The 26,242-nt window shown below is 39.5% G+C and overlaps 1 protein-coding gene and 2 pseudogenes across 1 annotated transcript; all 3 read left to right on the forward strand.

Moving 5' to 3' along the window:
• The first annotated feature begins 252 nt into the window (after nt 1-252).
• Nucleotides 253-2,359, forward strand: LOC148011965 (protein NARROW LEAF 1-like). The gene is made up of 5 exons (XM_087670437.1): nt 253-362; nt 671-720; nt 765-847; nt 1,590-1,830; nt 1,986-2,359. Exons 1-5 carry the CDS (start codon nt 253-255, stop codon nt 2,357-2,359), a joined length of 858 nt encoding a protein of 285 aa, XP_087526563.1.
• LOC148011966 (uncharacterized) lies at nt 708-24,904 on the forward strand (annotated as a pseudogene).
• Nucleotides 2,586-4,174, forward strand: LOC148011967 (pyrophosphate-energized vacuolar membrane proton pump 1 pseudogene; annotated as a pseudogene).
• Nucleotides 24,905-26,242: the final 1,338 nt, after the last annotated feature.

Genomic DNA, 26,242 nt, shown 5'->3' on the forward strand with positions numbered 1-26,242 from the left:
GTTGTAACAAAAGGCCAAGACAACCCAAAGTGATCTTCTAGCATTTACTTCTCTTCTTATTCATTGTTTAAGAACATACACTCATGCTCAATATAGCCCATGGAACCTTATTCAAAAGATCACAATCACACCCAAAAGAGCTTGAATGACAACCCCATTCCCTGCAAGCTTGAAATATATTCTGACATCAGCAGTTTCTGAGTAGTTGATCTGGCTCCAGACATCTCAAGGGAAGTAGCTTTCTCACTGACTATGGAGAATAATCATGACCTTCCTCAGGCTCATGCTACAAGTCGGACTGTTGTGTATGCCCCTGACATCGCTGTTCGGCTAGCTTCTCAGGAAGCAGGACATGCTGTAAGGTAGCAAGGGATTTCCTTCTGTCTTCCTATATGTCCTTTCTAATTGATCAGTGTTTTGTATTTTTCTGCTGGTAAAAGGTAGAAGATCTGTCTACAGCATGCATCTCGGCCAAAGAAGAGTTTTAAACCTTAAGTCAGTATGCAGCTGCTTAGCCAATTCTATTTAAGCTTGTAGGAAAATTTTGATCTCTCTTAGTATGAGTGAAGGACCAAATCAAGGCTCACCACATCAAATACTTTCACGGTTGACAGCATCAAATTTGCTATGAGTTTGTCCTCTTTAACTCTCATCTACATGTCTTTTGTAGCAAGAGTTTGTCCTCTTTAACTCTCACGGTTGACCAGCTGGAGGCATATGGTGTGATGTTGATGTGGTAGAGTTCTCTTATTTTGGTATTCTAGCCGCAACCCCTAAGCAAGAGGTATACACAGAGCTGGCTGAAGGTTTAAGGGGAAATGACCCATCCATCGGTCCAGGATCTCAGGTAAAAAGCCAGTGAATAACTTCAAAGTTTGAATACAAACTGCTTGTCTTGAAATTTAGTCATTCTATAATTTTACGTTTGTTTTGGAGGTGTGCATCTTACAACCAAGTTTCTAAATTTTATCTCAAGGATCAGCTGCATAGCCTTAGAGCATGGTCATAATCTGGATGTGTCTACTCTTTTGATGTCATGCTTGTGGTCTTAGTTCAATTTTCGGATCAACTGTAGGCCCTTTTATGTAATCAAGATTGATGTCTTATATTGATCTAACAAACTGTTTAGTATTGTTTATTTAATTGAGTTGTATAAACTAGCATATCAAATGAGGGCATTTTATGCATTATGATAGTGTATAGTTTAGTGGTAGATTGATATTTCTACATTGATATTCGAGGGGCATCACTCTCGAATCTATCATCATTTTGTTTGCCGATATACTCAATTGCAGCATGATGATGTCCATATTTGTGTATAGAAAATAGAAATGACCATCTCATGTGTTTCTGTGTTTTTGGTGTCATTAGATGTTTTCCGCACATTTTTCCCCTCCTTTCCATAAACTTTGAGAAATGCTGAGAGTGTGTACATGCTTCATCATATATCAATTAAACAACTAATGGTGTTTTTTTACACTATAGAGGTGAAGATTGGCAGATTTTTAGTTGCAATATATGTAAATAATTGTTGCATCATTACTAGTTTGACAATTCTGATACATTTCTCTCTCTAGTGAATTTCACAGGTTGCAGGTCAGGAGACATTTGGTACACTTGGAGCCATAGTACAAAGTAGGACAGGGACTCGTCAGGTTGGGTTTCTGACAAATCGACATGTTGTGGTTGATTTGGACTACCCCAACCAGAAGATGTTCCATCCACTGCCTCCAAATGTTGGACCTGGTGTTTATTTGGGTGTAGTGGAAAGGGCAACGTCTTTTATTACAGATGAGCGGTGGTATGGCATTTTTACAAGTGTGAATCCAGGTTTCCCTCTTTGCTACTTGTTTTTGAGCTGTCTGCCGTTAAGGCATTCTGTATTGTCCATTTTATAAACTTCTCTGTGAGTTGAAAGAAGAATTCTGGTTTCCGTTTCTTGATATGACAATATTGATACTTGATGATGTTTGCTCATGCCGCAGAGACATTTGTGCGAGCTGATGGTGATTTTATTCCATTCGGGGACAATTTTGATGTCTCCAAAGTCACAACTACTATCAAAGGGGTAGGTGAGATGGGAGATGTTATAACTATTGACTTGCAAGCAAACATCAACAGCATCGTGGGGAGGAGGGTAATAAAAGTTGGCAGAAGCTCAGGGCTAACAGAAGGAAGCATCATGGCATATGCCTTTGAGTACAATGACGAGAAGGGCAATTGCTTTTTCACGGATTTCCTGATTGTGGGCGAGAACCGGCAGGCATTTGACATGCAGGGAGACAGTGGCAGCCTGGTATTGATGCAGGGAGACAGTGACAGTGACAGTGACAGTGACAGTGAGACAGTGAGACAGTGACAGTGACAGTGGCATTTGACATGCAGGGAGACATGAATATGTACTTGGAATGGGTAGAGATTAATGATGCATTTGCTTACCTTTCCAATTCAACATCTTAACTTTGCAAGAATGTAGTGTAGCTCCTGAATCAGTTTTACTCTGTGTCTTAGCAGTATTTTGTTAACTAACTTGTGGGGTATAATTGCTGGTACAGATGGTATAACTAACTTGTTAACTAACGAAGATGCAGATGATTCTGACAAACCACCACCAGATTGCTATCGCAACCGATCTCTTGGCCTTCGAGCACAAGTCCAGGCCTGCCAGCAATGGCTACACCTTCCTCGACAACAACGACACCCACAGTCACAACATCGTCAATGGATCATCAGACTGTGACGAGGAGGATAGATTGGATGAGGAATCAGATGCAGCAGCTATTAGAAAATGCGCTGAAATTCAGCAAGCCATATCCATAGGAGCCACATCGTTTTTGCTGACAGAGTACAAGTATTTGGATTATTTCATGGGCATATTTGCTGCTGTTATTTTCTTGTTCCTGGGATCTGTGAAGGGGTTCAGTACTAAGCCCCAGCCTTGCAGATACGATCCAAAGCAGGAATGTGCCCCAGCTCTCTTTACAGCAATTTTCACTACAGTTGCATTTATATTGGGAGCTTTGACGTCCATGGTGTCGGGATTTTTGGGCATGATGATCGCAACATATGCGAATGCTCGCACAACTTTGGAAGCCAGAAAAGGGATAGGCAAAGTATTCAAAATCGCCTTCCAATCAGGTTTGGGGCAAAGTTTCTTACTTGCTGCTAATGGCCTCATAGTTTTATACATCACTATAAAACTGTTCCAGCTTTATTACAAGGATGTTTGGGAGGGCCTTTTTGAGGCCATCACTGGCTATGGGCTTAGATGCTCATCCGTGGCTCTATTTGAAAGGGTTGGAGGTGGAATCTATACCAAAACTGTGGATGTTGGAGCAAATCTTGTTGGAAAAGTAGAAAGGAATATCCCAGAGGACGATCCGCGAAATCCAGCGATCATTGCTGATAATGTGGGTGATAATGTGGGAGATATTGTTGGAATGGGTTCAGATTTTTTTGGCTCCTTTGCTGAAGCTTCTTGTGCAGCTCTTCTTGTGGCTTCCATGTCATCATTTGGCACAAATCATGACTTCACTGCTATGTGCTTCCCTCTACTCATTAGCTCTATGGGCATTGTGGTGTGCCTCATCACAACCTTGTTCGCAACTGATGTGTTCGAGATCTCAAATCTTAGGGATATTGAATCTACATTGAAGAGACAATTGTTGATATCCACCATCTTAATGACATTCGTTGCAGCTTTTGTTTGTTGGCTGGCACTACCATCCACGTTTTACATATATGATCCTAACGGTGGTGCAAAGATGGTTCAAAACTGGAAACTATTTTTTTGCGTTGGAGTAGGGCTTTGGGCAGGGTTGGTAATTGGCTATGTTATAGAGTATTTCACCAGCAATACATACAGACTAGTCCACGATGTTGCTGATTCTTGCAGGACAGGAGCTGCTACCAATGTCATCTTTGGTTGGCACTTGGCTACAAGTCTGTAATTGTTCCAATATTTGCTATTGCTGTTGCCATCTATGTCAGCCATACCCTAGCAGCCATGTACGGGATCACAGTTGCAGCTCTTGGAATGCTTTGTACCATTGCCACCTGTCTAGCCATAGATGCATATGGTCCCATAAGTGATAATGCTGGTATCACAACCGGTCTCTGGATGACCATGATACTTCTTACACATCTCTCCACAAGAAGCGCAGCCGCAGTATAGACTATGAGGCCGCGAAGGCTTTCAAGATGGACAGATTTCTCAACCATAGGACTTCTTCAAAGTCTAGGTTGCAGCATCAACAGCCCCCAGTTGACAGCACTTTGGGGGAGCGCTTTCTCAGATTGGTCTCCGTGATCCGCACTTTGGGGGAGCGCTTTCTCAGATTAGAAGAGATGAAACTGCAGATGCAGAGAGACTCTAAGCGATTTTGTGATGATCTGGAGGCCAGGCGTACAAAGATGTTCCTAGAGTCCTAGAAGCAGATTGCTGAGATGTTTGCTTGGGCTTTGAGCACCAGTAAGAAAATTGATGAGCTCTTGCTGATGATTGTCGGTATTTTGTTCATCATTTGATTATTCTAAATGTTTCTTTCTTCCAGCTGATTTTTGGCTCTTCATGCTACGTTTCATATCATTTCATCTATATTACAGCTAATGCGTTGAAATTATTCCACGCTTTGTTTATAAGAAATGTTTCGAGCTGATGGGATGATATTTCATTTCATTCTTATTCCAGCTCTGTTGAAATGTTCCAGTTGATGTTTCATTATTATTCCAGCTGTTGAGTTGTTCTAGCTGAAGTTTCATTGTTTCCAGTTGTTGTTTGTCTATTTTCAGTTGATTCGTCTGTTCAAGCTTATGTTTATTCTACTTGATGTTTTATCTATTCTAGCTAAGGAGCTGATGTTGCAGCTAATGTGTGCTCTCACTTGATGCACTTGTGGGGTTCCACTTTTGGTGTCTCGTGTCTCTCTTCTCTTCTCTCTTCCTCCGTTCCTCGTCTCCCTCGCGCACTGTTCAACAGGAAGTCTGTAAGATGCTTCAAACCAGAAGGAGAAGTTGGTGAGCCCATAAAAGTATGAACAATGAATTCCTTGTTTTCACCTGCTCAATTTACTATCAGATGGTGTAAAGAACAGGGCAAAAAAGGTATGCGCGTTTTGATGTTTTGATGTTTTACAAATGCGTGTTTTGATGTTTTACAAATGTCTCTTATGTTTCTAAACTTTGGTTTATTATGTGTACATAAAGGTAACAAAATCACAAATGATGGTACAAGAGATAATGGAACAATGAAAGCTAAGGAGGTCATTGGCCCTAATGTCTCTTCAAATCACGATACAGGTATATGTCTTTATTTCTACTAAACTTTGAAAATTAAAATTTGTACATATTTTACATCTTGCTTTATTAGGTGATTCATTTTGAGATTAACTAGCTTTAATTAGTCTCTTTGTCTAATTTAAAATGTTCATAGTTATTCATATTTTTAAACTTTGAGTAATTGTGTGTATATATATAAATATAGATTAAAGAACAACAAAAGGTGGGAAAAGAGGTAATGTAAGAAAGGGAGATCAGGAGGTTACTTGCAATAATGTTTCTTCAAGTCAAGATGCAGGTACCAACTTTAAGGATCAAAAACTTGTACAAATTTGGTGACCCAAATTGATACAAAATATCTAATTACTTTCTTTTGTGTTATTGAAATTTTTCATAACCTTGTATTATCGTGAGCTTTGGTTAACTCTATGTACATATAGGTAAACAAGTTACTAAAGATGACACAAGAGACAATGCAAGAAAGGAAGACATTGAGATTGCTTGCCTTAACATTTCTTCAAGCCAAGAATCAGGTATTACCAGCTTTCTTATGTTGATAATGAGTCATTTTTTGAAATGGTTATACTAACTAATGATATTTGATCACTTGAGTATCAATAGGAGTGATATGCATACCATCATATGATGATATCTATCGGCCATCCATGTTGAAATTTAGAGAAGAGGGTAGACAAACATTTATTACTTTGCAACATATTGGAGATTTAAGGGATAAAACAATCAAGACACACATGTTGCTTAATTAGTTTTTAGTTTTATGCTTCTTTAAAATTATTTTCATTTTTCTTTTGGTTGCTAGAAGTAGATGTTGATGTCTTAATTTGTTTAATCTATTTTGATCATTAGATGTATGTTACTGATCCTTACTTAGAAATGATGACATTCTCTATATAATTTTCTAGTTAAAAATTTATTGTGCAATTTCTTGTTTGATATTAGCATGTCTAAGAGGAAGGGCAAAGTAGATAAAGTGATAAGGAAAAAAGAGAATTTCCACGGAATTCCCTAGTTGAAAGTACATATAAGTAGGGAATGTAAAAAATAGGAAAAATGAGAGATTTCCTAGTGAGTACCTAGGGAATCACCTCTAGAAAAATTTTCCTGTATATGAAATATTTCCTATATAGGAATTATTCCCTACATAGAAAATTTTGTATTTTCCTATGTAGGAAATATTTCCTACATAGGAAAGGTCTTATGTGATTCCCTACTTATTCTCACTAGGAAATGTCCCATTTTCCCTAGTTTTTACTTTCCACACTTATATGTATTTTCAACTAGGGAATTCCATGGGGAATTCTCTTTTTTTCCTATATGGGGATCGATTGAAAGTTCCTTGTGCGTTGATGATAGAAGGAGAATGATAAGTCTTGTTATGCTCTAAGGAAGAAGCAAGTTGGTGACATTGATGGCGACCAAATTTGGCATTTTAATAATGTAGACATGATGGCTTATTTCGAAACATAAGTTGGCATTTTTAAAACGCTAAAGAATTTATAGTCTTTTAGGTTATTAAATTCGGTTTGAAGCCCTTAAGTCTTTTTGGCTTCTGGCCAAAACAAATTAAGTTTTAAGCTTTAATGAAAAGGCAAACGTTTTGAAAGCATAAGCTTTCTAAAAAAGACCAAACGTGTGTATTGGAAAAAAACTATATAAAGGAAGGTGTGAGAGGTGCTAACAGCATGGCCTTTTTCCTTGCAAAAAACTTTGTAACTTGAGTGAGGAGAGTGGAGGGTTGCATGTCAGAGTGTGGACTCTTATCATGCCAATCGAAGAGATTGAGAATTCAGAAGCTGAAGTGTTGAGAGTCGAATCAAGTTTTTTCAAGGTATGAGAATTTAGTACAATTGGTTTTGTTTTCGACATTTGAGTTTTTGAACTTTGTGCAAGGTGTGTGATGCTCTACCAAATTGGTATTTTTGATATTTTCAAGCTACAAGGGACATTGTGTGTCATTGGGTTTTGCGTGTGGCTTGTGTGGTGTTTGAAAATTTTTGGAATTTTTCATGTTTGTATTGTTTCTGAACAAAGCCAATTACCCTAACCGACACTCCTTAACATCTCATTATTGGGCTATGAAAGAGGCTTGTGTCAATCTCTGCTCGCATAACAACGCTCTTTTGGCTACCCACCCATACAACTCCACCCGTTTGCAAATGCACCTATTTTCCATTCATGCGAGGGTGTGAAGCATCCGAAGTAATGCATGAAGTACATCCTTTAACTTATGCTTTTCCTTCAAATCTCGATGAAGGATTTCAGCATTTAATCTCTTCATTGGATCATCAAAGCCTACATTAGAACAACATTAATATTTCTAATGCAAGATAACTTATGCATAGACAAGCTATGTTAATTAATAATGATTGTCCACTCTAGTTGCAAGGACCACCTTGAGAAACTCCGACTTGTCTTTGAAAGGTGTCAACAATATAGCCTATTGCTAAACCCTTTCAAGTGTCAATTTTGGGTAAAGCATGGCATCAGCCTAGGCCATGTCGTATCCAAAAATGGCATTGCAATAGACATTGCTAAGGTTAGGGTCATGATTAACTTACCACCCCCATTTAGCACTAAGGAAGTCTAGTGGTTCCTTAGACACACTAGGTATTGTTGTTTTGTGCTTAATTATGCAAGTATTTCTTGCCCTTTGTATGAGCTACTAGTTACCTAGGAATGAGCCAAGGAGTGTCATGCCTCCTATAAAGCATTTAAAAAGAATCTCATGACAACACCTATCATACAAGTTCCAAATTGGTCGATTACATCAAATGTGTATATAGATGCCTCCATAATTGCAATTAGGGAATTATCATGCAAGCCTATCGAATATAACATGGACTTTCTCATAAGCTTCATTAAGGGATAGCTCACTCAAGTTGAAATGAATTATTTGACCACACCGAACAAGAAGGCTTAGCTATGGTGTACACTGTTAAGAAGTTTCACCATTATTTATCAACTATACCCTTCACCTTTTTGTGAACTATCAAGCTTTGTTATATCTCATAAACAAGCCTTGTGCTACGAGACACATTCCTAGATGGCTTCTTTTGTTATGAGAATTTTATTCTTCTATTGTCGTAAAAAAAGAAAACAATATTTCATGGATGATTACCTTTCAAGAGTAACCAGTGGTGGCGAGAAGGCCACGAGAGTTGATGATTAACTCTTTAATACTCAACAATTTCTGTAACAAGTCTCGACGGAAGAGAAGCAATGTAACACGTCCCGATGGATAAAAATATTTTCTTTAATAATAAATAAAAGTAATTTTTTAAAAAAATTCCCTCCTTCTCCCCCCAGCCGACGTCGCGCTGGAGGGGAGGGAGGAAAGCCACGTTCAAGCAGCACGCTGGGGCTCATGTGGAGCCTTAGCCATGCGTGCTGCCAGGTAAGGGAGGGAGGAACCTCTCCCTCCCCCCTATTTAAATCAGTGGAGGCCAGGGCTTGAGGGAGAAAAGGGAAACAGAGTGTTGTAGCCGTGACGCCGCCACGAGAGGACGAGAGTGGGAGACTGAACTCTGCCGCTAGAGAGGAGGAGGCCTCGTGTCACTGCCAAAGGCCGTAGAAGATGTGTCGAGCCACTGCCACCGGTGCCGCCCTTGTAGCCGACGGACGGCTGGCTACTCCCCCCCCCCCCACGTCAGTGAAGCTTCTCTAGGAAGCTTCCTAAGGGAGGGCTAATTAAGCCCCCTTTCACCCCCCCTTATATCCCTTTTAACCTTTTCACCACCCCTCCCCCCCCCCCCCCCCAAAACTCTTTTTTACACAACCCCCCTAAGTTTTTTTTAATCCCACGTGTCCCCATTATTTCTTTCTTTCCCTCCCCCCCTGGACCCCAAATTCAAACCATCATCATGGACCCCGGATGTTGTTCCGTGAAGAGTAAGAAGGAATAGGGTGGGAGAAGATAAAAGAAGATAAAGAAGAGAAAGAGAGGAGTGAAGGAGGAAGAATAGAGTGAAAGAAGGAATAGGGTGGGAGAAGATAAAGGAGGTAAGAGAGAAGGAATAGAAGGAGGTAGAAGAGTAAAAAGGAAAGAAGAAGAGGGGTGAAGGAGGAAGAGTAGGGAAGAGGAAGGAAAAAGGTAGAGGAAGTGCAAGAAAAGAGAATAATTCCCTTTCTATACCTTTTGGCCCAAGCCCAAAGTTCTCCAAAGGTTCATGTGGTTGCAAAGCCACACTCACCCATAACCTTTTTGCCAAGTATATACCCTATAGGTCCTTCTTAGGTTTTATAAAGCTTTCCTCTCTCCGAAGAAGCTAGGAACCTAAAGGTCTTATTATTCCTTCTCGTGATCAACCATTTAAACGGCTCCTTGCCCCGAAAGAAAGACGGTGGAAATCCAGAAGAAAGAGTAAAAGCTGCTTCACGATCGAACTGCGATGCCGCCTAAGAAAGTCCAAGGAGTAGCTGCAGGAGGATCATCTCCTGGTATCCATGTGGATATCTCACCGCAAAACCAGGTTTTTTCTTTTCTTTTCTTCTCAGTTTTAAATCAGTTTTAAATCAATCAGGCAAAGAGAAATTGTTAGGGATAGGATATATTTTTCTGAGTTATTTACAATGAAGGATTTTAGTCTAATTGAACAAATGGTAATGTATAGAACATAGTTTCATTCGAATAGCATCATGCATTATAAAGAATTACGAGCAAGATCATCTACTTATTATAGTAGTATATTTCAGTTAAATCCTGAAGGTATAAAAATTTATCTTGCACCATTAACCCTTTTCCTTTAGCAATGATTCATCATGAAATTCATGAAAGGTTTTTTTTTCTTATTACCCAAATTACTAGGAAGTTATCATTGCTAATTGCATTTCTTAGCAAGGAAAAGATTATTATTTGGCATGAGTTTATTTGCAAGGAAAAAGGAAGGTTAAATTGAATTCATTGACTAAAAAATCAATTATCACAAGGATAACAAATCGTGACGAGGTGATCAATATTACCTTCCAAAAGATAACTAAACCAATCTAAACTTAGAAATACCATGCTAACGAGAAAAATACGCCTCGGAAATGATTTAAAGACCAAAGAAACATTTATACCTTAAGCACTTGACTACTTTCCTTATTGTAGGGTCAATAAATTCGTAACAATAAAGGACTAGGGTTTGTCCCTGAGGTTCTTAAAAAGAAACCCTAGGTTCGACATACGTCAGCTTAAAGAAACTAAAACAGATTATTTCAACGCAGGACTTGCACAGCAAGTACAAAGGCATGCAGTCTTGTGACTTATTCACAAGATGAAAGGGTAACTAACCTCAACAAGGATGGCAGATCCTTACTCAAGTTATCTTGCAAATGGATGTATTCTTGGAGATCCTTCTAAATAAGGAAAGTTATAAACCGGAAACTAAAGTATCTAATGAACTTTAGGGTTGACCAAGTTGGGTTAATAAGGTACGCCCTAACCCGGAATATAAAGGATCTCGCCAAGTTACAAGACACCTTGGAAACGAGTGCTGATACACTCAAAAAGAAAGAATAATTCCTTAGCAGTTTGCCAAACAACGCTGTCGATTTAATGGAAATGTTTGTGCTTGCTAGAGATTTTTGAGCACTGTTTGAATTATGAATTACAAATTAAATGAATACCTATACTTCAGGTTGAAGACCTGAAGGGAGAGGCAGTTTCAGTTACCCCCAACTGCCTGCCTGACTCTAACCAAGGGGGTTGTTAACCGCGTCGGGAACGTGGACCGAACCCACCGTGAGAGGTCTCTCTGTTGAGCTCTACTTGGAGCAAGAGGACGCTTGGGTGCCAGGGGGGGCTCTGGCCGTAAATCCCTCGCTTTCCGGGTCCTGCGCAAGAGGCTAACATGACTCGGGATTGGATCTCGAGGCCCACATACTAGTCTACGGGCAGAAGCTTGGAATAGTGATCACTGTGGATTACTGGATAGCCTTCGGGCAGATTATGGACAAGCCTACGGGCGGAACTCCTTGTATTTCAAAGGTAAAAATGATGATATGTTAATAAAGAACTTGTTTGATATTGTTTTTCTATGTCACGTGATAAGATTACGTGAAGGAACCAGTGTTTAACAGATTAATTAAAGAAGCTAGTTGTTACATGTCAAATTAACATGTTAGATAATTACGTAACTAAAACAAACCGAGGAAAGTGCGAAGGATGGGCCATAGGTCCGTCCTGCGGTTGGGTGGTCCCGGTTAGCCGGGAACTTTTCTCAAAAAACAGTGGGATGATAGTCAAAGAAAACGAATAACGAAAGCGATGACCTAGAGTTATGTCTTAATCGATTCACGTTGTTTTAGGGGAACGGAATGGGACTATGCCGTATGGCAGAGAGGTTGAGCTTTGCATCCCTCTCGTTTTCCATTCTCCTTGAACCAAGTGCAGCGTGAATCCGCTTCGGACCTGGCGTTTCTGCGTAAAGTAGTTCGCTTGGGTCCGACCCTAGATGCTGTTAGGTAATGACCAATCAAGAAAACCCCAATTCTGGTCGATCCTAAGTAGGAACGGCCAGGATACTTCCGCTACGTGGCAGACGCGGGAAGACCTAGATCGCAAGTCCCGTATCATTCCATGGGAGTGCCGGGCTGAGCTTTCTAGACATCCTTTCCGATGGACTGCTAAGACGTGTCCTAGATGATACTAAGAGGAGACGTTACAATTTCATATTACTTAGGAAGCTCTTCAAGGCTGACCTCATGCCCCATTGGGCTAATGACATTGTACACATTCTTGAACATGGCCTTCTAGAATGCCCCATTGAAAAGGTATGCCTCACATGTCTTTTAATCAAAACCCAACCACATCAATTGATCATCTGCCAATTGTATTACTTAGGATAGGATGGCCTTCTCAGAAGATGTGTGTGTGTGAGCGCATGAGATAGAATCCGCATTGCAACGCATATGGTGGTATCATCGGAGGACACTTTGATGTAACCACCATGGACAGGAAGGTAATTCAAACTTAACTCTAGTGGCCTACACTATTCAAGGATGCTAGTTGCTTTATTAAACATTGCGACAAGAGTGTCAATGAACAAATTGCCCACTCAAAAGGAAAAAATGGATCTCACACCAATTATTGCCCATTAATCTTCTAAAAAGTTAGCCATAGATTTCCTGGGACCAATCAACCCTACTTCTTAGTACTCATAGGCTCAATATATCATCTAGCAATCCACTACATGACTAAATGGGTAGAAGCATGCACAACTTATAAAAATGATGCAAGAACCACTGCTAGGTTTCTTTGGGAACAAGTCATCTTATGATTTGGATGTCCCATAGAAATAGTCAATGAAAGGGATGCATTTCCTGAATGAGGTAGTCCACCTTCTATTCAGGTTCCTTGTCATCCATCGAAAATCTAGTCCATATTATACTCAAGCCAATGACTAGGCTGAAGCCACCAAAACAAAGTCCATATAAGTGTCTTGACCAAAATAATTTTGGATTTATTCTTTGAGTGGGAAGATAACCTCATGGTAGCTCTCTAGGCATTTTGCATAGCTTATAAGATGACCATTGGTCAAAACCCCATTTTGTTTGGCGTATGGCACTAATTCCCTTATGTTTATAGAGTTCTTGATCCCTAGTCTATGCATTGTTATTCAAGAATATTGGGAGGGTAATAAAGCATAGAAAAATTGCTTGCTTGATTTGGAACGATTAATTGAAACACGACTTCTAGCTACTAATGTCCTACTTGCATGGAAGGCTAGACAAAAAGCTTAGTTTGATAAGCATGTCAATCAATGCTCTGTCAATAAGGGAACCTTATTCTAGTTTATTCAATCAAAAGACACAAGTAAAAATACAAATTACAAGGCCTCTGACCTTTTTCGTGTTTGCATGATCAATTGAATTAGGAATGTAGAGTTAGAAACTCCAAACTGCTACCCCATTGGGCACTTCAATGGCAGCAGATTTAGAAGTATTACTTACCTAGACACCCTTTGCATGAACCATCGATGGTAACTATGGAGAGTCCTATGCTATACATAGAACAAACCTTCTATGAACAGTATGAGCAAAGTTAGCACATGACTTCACTTAACAGAGAAATGTGAATATAAGAGATGTGACTATTAGTAGTATTAAGTTAGATGATGAACTTCCCATTCTAGCAGCATATCTTTGTATTCGACTCACTGTTGCCTAATCAATGATAGTCAATGCTCTCATTGATGAGAGATTCAATGATAACACCTTGCCATACTACTCTTGGAAGAACCTAGCTGAGAACCTAGCGCAACGAGTAGTACAGCCTACCAATGTAAGGCTTAACCCCTATGGAGAGGACAACCATACTCTTTGTTGGTTTGATGCAAGCTTGCAATCACAATTGAAATAGAAACCATTTCACTTCTCTTCTACCTTCTCCCCAACATTGAAGGAGTAGGTACTGAGATTCTCTTAGGATGCACTTTTAAGTATTTGACCAATTGTCATGTCAACTGCCTTCACAAACACATTCATATTTAGTTGAGTGATACTCATGTGATTACTACTTTTGCATACCAAGGTAGACAACCTTAATCCAATTTGGATAATTACCATTCTCCACCTAGCCAACCCGCAAAGTCCAGTACCTTGTTGACAAAACTTCTGGAGGATCATTCTAGGAAGCAAACTCCTATTAGCACCACAAAACAATGGCAAAGTCAACCAAGAGACTTCCAACTTGCTTTTCCAACACTCCAGCGCCCTAAGCATCGGCCCCACTACTACTGTTGACAAGTCTGATATAACCTGCACTTTACATAGCCCTAGGTCCCCAAGAAGCTTCTAGAAGCTCAAGGCTATTATCAAGGATCCTACAAGATGTGGTTACCCAAGTTGCTTAACCCTCACAGTCAAGCACCCAATGCCTCTTCTAATCCTTTTGCTAGTATATGTCACTTTCACCTTAACCCTAATTCTAGCTTGTTTTCCCAATTGGTTCTTTATCCTCCACCACCTTCCCAAAAACCCAAAACCTCACCACCTGAATTGACACAAACAATTCAAAAAGAAATCCTACAATCGGATACCCTCTCCTTAGAAGATGATATCTTGTTATGCATTCCCTCCCTAGCCCCATGCCAAATTAGCCCATATTGACACCCACCTCTAGCCGATACTCATAAAACCCAATAATTCTCACAACAATGCCAATCCATATATCAAATAGTTGAGGACTTATTGGTCCACCTATAGAAGCCTCTCGTCGGGTGCTTTACCCTCTTGACAACACTTTTGGTACCTTTGCCAAACTCTTTGCCATGATGGACTTAGTGAGGGTAAACACATAGATATTCTCATTAGCATACCAATGGTCTCCTATATGCGAAGAGCATGAGCATCTCTTTAGTAAAAGCAACACCATTCTGGAAAGATTATCACATGAGATTCCCACCAAACAGTTAATGAAATGTCAACTACTTCCCTCCTACAAGAAAAACACACTTCTTATGGACTTGTGTGTTATCTTGATAGCACAGTTTAAAGACAAGATTCAAATACAAAAGTATCCCAAAGACGAGCCATAAAAAAGGCATTTTTGATGTAAAACAAAACAATTACAAATCAAGGAGTTGGAGTTTTTCTAGATGCATTTTGACTCTAGGAATCCAATGCAAGTATCCGCTTGTCAATCGAAGTTCGTTTGACCCCCCATTTAATGGTTGTAAGGTTTAATATTAGAAGTAGCTACTGGATCTGGAAGTCAAAAAACATGTGGTAAAGGCCAAGTTAATAGATATTGATACCAAAAATCTACCCGTCTAGTCAAATCGTGATTCCAAGACCATTTGCTCCTTCAACTAGGCCAAAACCACTTCAAGAAAGTGTGAAAAGACAAGACTTGAAGTAGATAAGTTTGGGGGGGTTAGTTTTAAGGTTGATAAAGAGAAGAAAACCCAAAATTTCACACAATATGGGGGAAACATGTTCTTTTCAGCACCCCTTCCTCCATTTAAAAAGTGGCATTTTTGTGATTGCAACAATAATCCCATCCTCTTGATCCTAAGATCCATCATTTTTTCACTCTCCATTGCCCCAATTCTCGTTGTCCTGATGATGCACGTCTACCACCGTGAACATGAGGGTAGAGTTTTTTCGCCAAGATTTTGAATACATTAGTTAACATCATTTGGAATTTATTTTTTGTTGTGTAAGTGTCTTTTTATTTGCATTTTGCATTACACACAAGCACAAGTAGTTAGGCTAGGCACAATTTCCTCAGTGCTTTGCATTTATAAATTTTTGTGTGGAAGAATCATTTGAATGATTGCATTGCAGGGTTTTTAATTTACAAACCGCATGAATGATTGGGCACAAAATTCTCTTCCAAAGCATATTATTGTTAAGGCACAATGTATGGTAAAACAGATTCATATGAAGGTATCCATTTTGAAGGCTCAAAGACATTCAGGAACATGGATTTTGCCCTATGAGAAGACTACACTAGATGTGATTTTGTACTCTAGGAAACCACCATCTAAGGAAAATGGTAACAAAGCTAATTCTACCCATTGTAAAAGAACATGACATGAAGTTGATGCTTGCTACCATAAAGACAAGCCCATGAGCTACATGAAGACTGGACACAATAGAATTTAGTGCTAAAGCGACCAAGCAAACTCATGGAGCATGCCTCAGATAAGCGAGAACATGTCTACACTAGATCTTGGCAACAACGGTTGGTGAAAGATTGTTTGAGTCCATTACTATAGGCCCATCAACTGAAACAAAATCAGCTCCAAAAGAAAGTAAAACTCAATGTCCAGGTGGTAGGTCAATGGATGCTAGTACCATGATATAGTGTGATGATCCAAAGTGTTTTGTATGGAAATATGTTGTTGCAACGCGTAGGGTTGAACGTCACCACAGGGGTTTGGCAAGAGAAGAATGTATGGGGGTTCAAGAGCTTAGACTTCGGAGATGGTAGAGATAAGAGAAGGTTAAAGGTTTCAAGCTAAGTTATTGAAGATAAGAGACAACAGGGTGTAGGTAGATTCAAGGAGAGGAGTATATGGAAGAGAAGGGGTTTGAAGAGATTGAAGATGTAGAATAATACTCTAAAAAAGAATTAGAAAATATAGAAGAATACTAATAGAGATGAAGCCTGTCAGTTTCTTTCAGCATTATGAGAAAATATAACGCTAATAGATAAAAACATGTACAAAATAATACCTTCCTCTATGCTGCTCATATTGCCAATCTGATGCTTCCAATGGCTCCAAAAGGGGGGTTAAATATTAGGACACCTGACCAGAATCCTGCCAGATCACTCCTTCATCTCCCACTTTCGGAGTGCTATTCACTGCCTGAAAACAGCGATCGCGCGTCGCGCGATTTCGCTAATTTTTTTATATACATAAAATCCTCTCAAATTGGCTGAAAGCTACATGCTTTCTTTTACATGTCCTCCTAATCTAGAAGTTATCTATAGTTTTATAGATTTTTACAAGAGATAATATCTAGAATATAAAAAATTGACTAAAAACTTGTCCAAAAAAATCTAATATTTTGAACCATGGACACTAATACTAATGTCTAAAGTGGCATTGGCTCTCTAAATCTAAAAGGAAGCCACACTCTAGATTTTTTTTACACGGTGTGCGCGTAGCGTCATGACATTCACCCCCTCCTAACCTGTACATCCTCTGGCATATGCCAAAGTCTTACAGATTTGCAGTGTCAGAAGAAGTATCTTCTGCCATGTCAATATTTTCATCTTCTGCCTCTTCTTCTTCCTCTATGTCTTCATGCTCTTGAATTATATTCAAGTCTTCTAGCTCATATGTTGAACTTTCTCTTCGTTTGAAGAGCTTGTTTCTTTTTCCAGCTATGGGTATCTTCATGCTTGTTCCATCCAGTTCAGCCAATGAATATGTGACATTGTCATGAACGACCTTTACCACATATGGGCTAAACAAACGCTTTATCATCTTCCTAGAAGCACTGTATTGATTGTCTAAGCTGCTGTCATAGACAAGCACCCAGTCATTTTCTTGAATTGCTCTTGGCCGAAGTCGATGTCACTTATCAAATCTTATTTTGTTTTTTAGTATTGTTGTCTTTAGCTTCTCAATAGCTGCTTGAACATCTTCATGCCTTCTTTCTAGCTGCCATATGTGCAAAGTCAGCAACTCTTCTCTATTGATGCCTTCCTCCCAAGGTAGAAGACTCCATGTGAGAATAGATTCTTCAATTGGCATAATTGGTTATTGTTCATGCATAAGTTCAGCTGTCATATAGCCAGTGAACTGTGAGTAGTCTGGTCAGCCCATAATGCAAAAAGTAGCATTTTAGGTCATTCTTTGATCTTTCCTCTACAAGACTTTGCTAGAGCTTTGAGAATAGGCTGATGACCTCTCTCACTCTTTCCATTGCCTTCAGGGTTGTAGGATGAAGTTAAAGCCAACTTAATACCCAATTGAGCAAAGAAGTTGTGTGCCTCATAAGCATCCAACTCTCCTCTATCTGTAGTTACTTTACCCACACAACCATATCTACAAAACACTTCTTCAAGCAAAAAATGACAAACAACTTGCGTGGATTTGGTTGTTAAGGCTTTGCCTTCAACTTGATTGGTTAGATCCTCTCTTGCAAGCACTAAATACCGCATATTCCATATTCCTGTAGGCATGGTTACAAGATCAATAACCCATCTATAATGTATAGACAAAGGATAAGTTGGTTGTAACCCATCTCGATGCTTGACCATAGAATACATTTGACACACATAACAGGTTTCAACAAAATGTGCTATGTCCCGATACATGTTTTGCCACCAATATTTTTCTTTGACTTTACTAAAGGTTCCCCATATGCCTCTATGGCCAGCCCACAGGCTTTCATGAAATTCCTTCATTACCTGTTGTTGCAATCTTTTGTTACCTAAAACTCGGACAGGTGCTCCTTTCTTCTTCTTTGCGTGCTTCCATAGATGTCCTTTAAGAAAAAAGCCATAAGCTTTCCTCTTGATATATTTGAACTCCTCATCAGTCCAAGTCTCCTTCCTCTTCATTGTGCTCAAATATTGGCCGATCTTTACCCAATCTTCTTCATAATATTCTTCAAGGAAATGAACTAGAATTTGAGCAATGCAATGAGCATGTTGGCTTTTAGTTGACCATCTTGTTGTTTTCAACTTTGGACTAGTATATGCAGTAACTGAAAATGTATTTTCAGTAGCCATGGAATGAAATTCAGCAAGTATAAATTCTTCAGATTCATCTTCTTCCATCAGCTCTTCTTCATTGTCATATCTGGCATGTAATAGCATGTCAGCAACTAAATTTGTCTTTCCTGCAATATGCTTTAATTCGGGGTTGAGTGACTTAATATATGCAATCCATCTTAGCATAACAATGTCAGTTATAGAGCAGTTGGCAATCATACCCAAGAGTGGAAGACAATCAGTTTCTACCACTACGGAAGCACCTATAAAGTATTCACTATCACACTTTAATGCTGTTACAACTCCCCACAATTCCCTTTTTACTTGTGCATACATTTTTTAACGTTCATTGAGAACTTCAAGATCCTCTTGGCCAATAGCCCATCCTATCCCAACGGGACTTGTATCCATAGTAAGGATGATGGGTTGACCATTTGAATAGTCAGCCCTTTTGAGAGTGGGGGGGCTGAAATTAATAGCTTCTTTAATTTACGCATAGTGAGAGTATGCTCTTTATTCCAAGAAAATATTTGGCCTTTTCTTAATAATTGATAAAGTTTTTCGGCTACATGAGAAAAATGTGGTATCCATATGAGATAGAATACACATGCGCTAGGAAATCTTCTCACCTCTGAAACATTTGTGCATTTTTCTTGCATTCTTCTAATGGCATCTATCTTGATTGGAGAAGGTTTGTGTCCATAGGGGCAACATAGATAACTGACCACTAGGACTTCTTCTACTCCAAAAATTGACTTAGCTCCAGAAAGGGTAAGATGTACCTCTTCTAGCTCTGTCAAAATCCTGTCACAATCTTGAATATGGCTAACTACAAATGTCCTGCAACCATCTTTGTCAAGCTCCTCATTCTTTTCATTGACTTCACATCCCTTAATAGGTACATCATCAATAAATGGAAGAGTAAGTTGTGGAATAAACTCCCTTAAGACTTTGTGCATGGCATTCATCATATGGGCTATGGAGTTTGTTGCACCTTGTGGTAGAGTGCACATGCGGACCAATCCAAGAGGTGTCTTCATTGTGGTAATGTCTCGGCTTTCTAATGAAAGCTGAAATTTGTCATATCTTGAATATAGGTCTCCCATAGAATAAATTTCTCTACCTGCAAAAGCTTCAAAAAACTCATCAACAATTAGACCCGAACCAACATTTCGGATTGTGACACGATTGACAGGCTGTAGATCTTGAATGAATCGTAAAGATCCATTTTTCTTAGGCACAGTAAACTCGGTTTGAGTAAGGTGCTGAAGAAGGTTCTAAAATCTTCATTCTGATATTCTCATTTAGAAGTTCCAATAATTTGGGCAGATGCGTCCTTGGAACGGGAATGGGCTTGAGGCTCCAAGGCACATGTGAGACCGTAAAAATGACCATAGGATCCACAATATTTGGATCCACACATCCTATTTCACTTGGTTGAAAAGCAAAAGCTTTTCCATGTTTCATTAGCATTTGCATAAAAGAGTGTTTTTCAGCTGGCGAAAGGAAAGAATTTTCACCTATTTTGAGCTCTTTTATACTTTCAGATGTGAACTTGTGACCAATGTTGGAAGGATCATGAAGACTTGGCTAATTTACTGTCCTATCAGGAAGCCCTTCACTTTCAGGAGGCAGTGGGACTACCACAAGTTAGACTTTCTTATCCACTGTCTTGTATTTTGTCTCCACTTGTGCTTCAACCTTGTTGAGTAAACCATTGTCTTCCTATTCAACAAATTCTTGAATTGTTTGATAAAAATCCAATGTACATACTTCTATGGACTGATTTTCTGCATGAGCAGCTGTATATATTTCAGCCAATGTGTCAGTAGTAATCAATTTAAAAAAATGCCCAAAATATCTTTATTTTCAGCCATCATGTCATAAGTTTTAAGCTTCCTTTTTACATGATATAAATATTTTCTTTCAGCCTTAGTCATGGCCGGAAGAGACTTATAGCAACCCATACTATTGGCTGTACATACATATAAATTTGCTAGAGACATAGTTTCTGTTGCATGAGGAGGTTCAATCTTTTTACATGACGCACTACCATTGCCTCCCTTTATAGTAGTGCAGCCCGAAAACCCTTGAATTCTCGGGTATTAGGAGGCACAGGATAATCACGCAGTCGATCTCTGTTTTGATGATGGTTAACACAGACAATAAGAAATTGGATAGCTCGTTCATTATCCTTGCTTCGGATTCGAGCATAGGAAGAACCATCATCAAGAGCTTTTGTTTCCAAGCGGGCTTCAGAAATGTAAGGTTTCCCAAGAATGATAGGGTAACTACCAGAGTCTTGAACAAAAAAGTGAAAATTGTCTTTTATGTCTCCAATAGTTACCTGCACATTAGGACATGCAGCATATAACTTTCCAAAAGATTTGTTTGCAGCTCTCATTCACCAACCTAGATCAACATCTATGGGCTATCCACCACTTTCATAGAGACTCCTTGCCATGACGTTTATCTCCAAGCCATGGTTTAAGAGTGCAATACATGGTGTTTCTCTTTCTTTAATTTTGACGACTATCTCCGTTGTTGCTATTTCTCAATGCGTACGGGAGTAGTGACTTCTTGGAATGAACCGAGCCTCTTCTTCCTCATGCATGTGCTATAGACGGCCTTATTTTTGAGAGGTGGGTTGCCCAACTGGTTTGGACCAGTAGGCCATTACATTTTCAGCTTTCACTTCTTTAATTTTTGCATTCATGTTTTTTTTATCTTTAACTTCAATTGCTGCAGTTAATTCTTTAACTACTTCAAGTTGAATTTCTTGTGAAGTCATCTTCCCTTCATTCTGCACAAAAACTCGAAGAACTTGGAAAAAAGCATGCATTGTTTCTTCATCACCAACATATTGTCTTTTCCTTTTGATTACATTAATAATTACATCATGGAATTCATGTTTGGCAATTCCAAGAATTTCACCTAATGTGAATTCAATTTTGCTTCCTAGAATTCGTTCTTCTAGGACTCGTTTGAGATCGGTTGCAGATTTTATGTCAGACTACAATTTGTAGCCTGGCTGCTTGCCTTTCTTCTTTTCTTCGGTCTTCTTTGTTTGTGGCGCATCTTCCATCTCTTGATCTGGGGTTATATTTTCAACAAGCTTTGGTTGTTCACGTGTTCTTCTCGATACCCGTTTCGGAGGGCCAGAAGAGGAAGGCCCTGGTTCATCTTCTCTTCTTCTCTTTTCTTCAATCAAGACTTCTTTATGATTGAGGTCAACCAAATGTGCAAAGGCAGAAAAAGAATCTACCGGTTCTTTCCAACTAGTTATTCCTCGAATATACTGACTCGCATTAGCCAAATATTCTTTGGCTGCTTTACCACGTTCCATTTAATCTAGTGCATGCATCCATACTTTAGATTGCACATTAGCTTTACATGCATTCAAACTTGATTTAATTGGCTCAATTTGCAGCCCGTAGGTAGCTGCATCAATTGCTGCATAGGCATTATTTACAGCTAAATCTTCTAATCTTTTTTTCATTCCACCATTGCCAAAATTTGGCTCCAATGGAAGACCAGTTTTATCTACATGAAATTTTCCGTCTTTCCAAAAGACGAGCTTGTGTGCTTCAGCCTCACGGAAGGCAGAACACTCCCTCTTGTCATGTTGTTGGCTGTCACACCAAATATAGCGCCTCTTAAAGCCTTCTCTCATGGGTCTTTGAGTTGATGCTCGTCCTCGCTCTTTGACTTTGTGACATCCAGCTTCTCTACTTTGGAACTAATTTCCGTAAGATTCAGATGAAGGTCACTCATGCTTTTAATAAGTTCATCCATTACATCATTTTTAGAAGGAACAGAAGAAGAAAGAGCTGGCTAATTAGTCAAAGGAATAGGGGATTTTGAAGGTGGAACAAGCTCCATCAATGGAGTTGTTGAAGTTGAAGTAGAGCCCAATCTTAGTCGCATCCGCTCTCTTCGAGCAATCATGTTAACTGCATTAGTAACATCTGTCCATGCAGTCTTGACTCCTGATTCGAATGTAGCATCTTCTAGGTGATGAGCAAGCTTCTATTGCAGAATGGGATCTACAGCCTTAAGGAATATTTCAATCTTCTGACCTTCCATAATTTGTTGGTCTTCAGCATCAAGTTGTCCAAATTTACTTTCAGACTCATGGTATAGAGTTGTTGCAGCTCGACCTTTGTTGGGTTTTTCAACCCATTCAGTGAAACTTTTCTTCCTCACTAGGCTAGAGTCTTCTATGAAGAATTCTTCGCGTAGGGCTTTTTTGAATGCAGCCCAATCCGCATCTTGTTGAAAAAGATCATGGATTCTTTCTTGAAGACCATGCTTGGCTAGTCTGGCAAAATAACGGCTCCATGCATGTTGTGGTACACCAAAGAAAAGCATTTTTTCAACATATAAGTGAATAAAAACAGAGATATTTTGACCATTAAATCGTTTTAATTCACACCCAACTTCCTCTAGGGCCTTGATAGCTATGGAATCAATCTTCTCTTCATCTTTCCTTTGTTGTTATTCTTGTAACATTTGGATTTGTTGTTGTTGAGTCTACTATAGTATGCGCACCAATTGTTGTAGAGTATCTCCTGAAGGATCCCCCATCTTGGAGTTCTCTTACACCGACCTTCACGTCGGGTTCACCAATGCCACAGCACGTAGGGTTGAAGGTCACCATAGGGGTTTGGCAAGAGAAGAATGTATGGGGGTTCAAGAGCTTAGACTTCGAAGATGGTAGAGACAAGAGAAGGGTTGAAGGTTTCAAGCCAAGTTCTTGAAGATAAGCGACAACAAGGTGTAGGTAGATTCAAGGAGAGAAGTAAACGGAAGAGAAGGGTTGGAATAGATTGAAGATGTAGAAGAATACTCTAAAAAAGAATTAGAAAATATAGAAGAATACTAACAGAGATGAAGCCTGTCAGTTTCTTTTAGCATTATGAGAAAATATAACTCTAATAGATAAAAACGTGTACAAAATAATACCATCCTCTATGCTGCTCAGATCACCAATCTCATGCTTCTAATGACTCCGAAAAGGGGGTTAAATACCAGGACACCTAGCCAGAATCCTGCCAGATCACTCCTTCTTCATCTCCCACTTTCGGAGTGTTGTTCACTGCCTGAAAACAGCGATTGCATGTCGCACGATTTCGCTAATCTCTTTTTTTTACATAAAATCCTCTCAAATTGGCTAAAAGCTACATGCTTTCTTTTACATGTCCTCCTAATCTAGAAGTTATCTATAGTTTTATGGATTTTTATAAGAGATAATATCTAGAATATCAAAAATTGACTAAAAACTTTCCAAAAAAATCTAATATTTTGAACCATAGACACTAATACTAATGTCTAAAGTGGCATTGGCTCTCTAAATCTAAAAGGAACCTACACTCTAGATTTTTTTTACACGGTGTGCGCGTAGCGGCACGATAACGTCAGTTGTGTTCTCATACCTGAAAAGGAGGGAATGGAACATCAAATACCTTCATCCTTTTATTATGAGACATGCTGTATTGATATTGGAGACATGTTTTGTGCAACTCTCCGTAGAAGCAGCAGCTCTATTGCACTTGAAGCTTGCTCCTCAAGTTGTTGGCTTTTCGCCACTTATCACAGATGTTCATGGCACCTTGAACATAGTCTTGTGGGGGATCCCTATGATAGTGAACCAAATGTGCTCGAAGTCCCCTGAAGCTCTACTAGCCAAAGTAACTGATTTCATCTGATGCAATGGAAAATGGTGTTTCCTTCATCTGATGCGCAATATTTAGTAACCTACTTGACATGGTGCACTTGTATTTTTCTCCACCTTGATGCAGAGTTCAAGATGTGGACTTGAAGCACAATTTTGCCTTTGTTAACTTTAGTGGTGCTAGAGATGCAGATGATGCCCGCCACTATTTGAACGGGCAAACAATTGATGGCAGTCGAATTGTGGTGGAGTTTGCTAGACGGGGCCCAAGGGGTGCAGGTGGTTCCCAAGAATATTTGGGCAGAGGTCCACCTCTAGGAATAGGTCAATGCTACAACTGTGGGAATGATGGACACTAGGCACGAGATTGTAAAGCTGGAGCTGACTGGAAGAACAAATGCTATTGCTATGGAGAACGAGGCCATATAGAGAGAAACTGCCGAAGTAGCCCAAGGCACCATAGAAGTCGATCAAGGTCACGCTCAAGATCTCCATCAGCTGCACGAAGAAGAACTCGGAGCCGAAGCTCCAACCGAGGCCGCAGCTACAGTCGATCACCCAGAAGAGAAGCTGCCACTATAGTAGCGGATCGTCGGCCTCAAAGCATGAGTCGGAGTCAAAGTCGATCACGGTCTCCTCCTGAGAAAGAAGTAAGAAGCCAAACTCTGAGCCCTGCATGTAATGGACAGAGCCCTGTTGGCAGTCCTCGGCAGGATGCTAGCCGCAGTGTCAGTAGAAGCCCTCTCAATGGTCGGAGGCAAGTGGCAACATTTTGATCAGTGATGATGATTGGACGGCTGCCATTGATGGTTCGCAGGATGACAGCGTTTTGGAAGCACTGATGAGCAAGATGACAACATCAATCAATATGATGATTTGGCGGCTGCTATGACATGGTTGAGGAGGGGTGGTAAAAAAGCTTATTACGAAAGCTTTAAATCAAGAAAAGAAACGACGCCTTAAAAAAAACATAAAGCATAATGTTTTTTAAAGCTAAAAAGCCTTAGGCTTTTTTTGACAATGAAAAAGCACAAGGTGAAGATCTATGAGGGAAAATTATATAAGGGTGATCACAATGAGAGCCTTCAGGCCATCAAATCAAGGGAGAAAGTCTAGAGGTTGAGCTTGAATCCCTCGTCTCCTTGAAGATCTCACTTTGAATTCAGGAGATAAGGCTTGAGGTTGAACTTAGTGTCTCTTGCCTACATTGAAATTTCTGCTGCAAGTCATTTATGAAGTTTGGTTTGAGTTGAGCTTTAAGCTTCTCGCCTATTTTGAAGATTGTCATCAAGATCTGCGGAGTGGCTTTTGAGTTGAGCTATAAGCTCCTTGCCCTCTTCGAAATTCTCATCATCAATTCCACGAGAGTTGCTTGAGTTTAAGCTTGATGCTCCTCGCCTTCTTTGAAATTCTTCCCATAAAATCTGACATCCCCCCTTCTTCTCTTCTCTCTCGAATTGAGAATTCATTCTTGTCTTTCCCATAACTCTTTTGATCTAATCCGAACGTCTTATGAACCTGAAACTTGCCTATATTTTAAATCAAGAATTTGTTTTTCTCATTCAAAATTCTTCTAGATAAGTTTTATTTCATTGAATTCTTCCATCTCAAAGCATCCCTGCGGTGAGTGACTTCACGAACCCCCACGCAAATTTCTGTGCGCCATCATGAAGAATGATATAGTAATCAATAAGATCGAAATTCTGTCTCTCTCTGTCTCTCTGTCTCTCTGTCTCTCTCTCCTCTTTGTTCCTTATTCATATGGTTGTTTATGAGAGAGAAAGAGAGAGAGAGAGGGAGACTGATTTGACGAATCGATCATGGACAGTGGTTCGAAAGCATAATGGAAAGCAAATCGGGTGATTTGGATGCATCAAGGGCTAGAAAATTGCATCAACGGCTCCATTTCCTCGAAATACGAGACGTACATATGTGAACTTTCAATTAAGCAATCTTTATTTAATTTTTATGATGAATTGTTAGTGCATTTTTATGATGAAAAAACCATAAAACTTGAAACATGAGATTTAATGGAAAATGGGATTGTTCTTGGGTTTTAGGAAATAAATGATGCTTGCATTGCATGAAAATGGATATGCTAATGGACCAAACTT

This window comes from Lygodium microphyllum, chromosome 28 (assembly GCF_053477565.2).
Source record: "Lygodium microphyllum isolate KBCC chromosome 28, Lygodium_microphyllum_v1.1.10, whole genome shotgun sequence".
Classification (NCBI taxonomy): Eukaryota; Viridiplantae; Streptophyta; class Polypodiopsida; order Schizaeales; family Lygodiaceae; genus Lygodium; species Lygodium microphyllum.

Bases quoted from the DNA above. Each gene is read 5' to 3' on its own strand.
- LOC148011965 (XM_087670437.1), top strand. From the start codon at position 253: ATGGAGAATAATCATGACCTTCCTCAGGCTCATGCTACAAGTCGGACT. The intron at 721-764 runs GTGTGATGTTGA...TTGGTATTCTAG, and splicing joins TGACCAGCTGGAGGCATATG to CCGCAACCCCTAAGCAAGAG. The intron at 1,831-1,985 runs GTTTCCCTCTTT...CTCATGCCGCAG, and splicing joins TTTTACAAGTGTGAATCCAG to AGACATTTGTGCGAGCTGAT.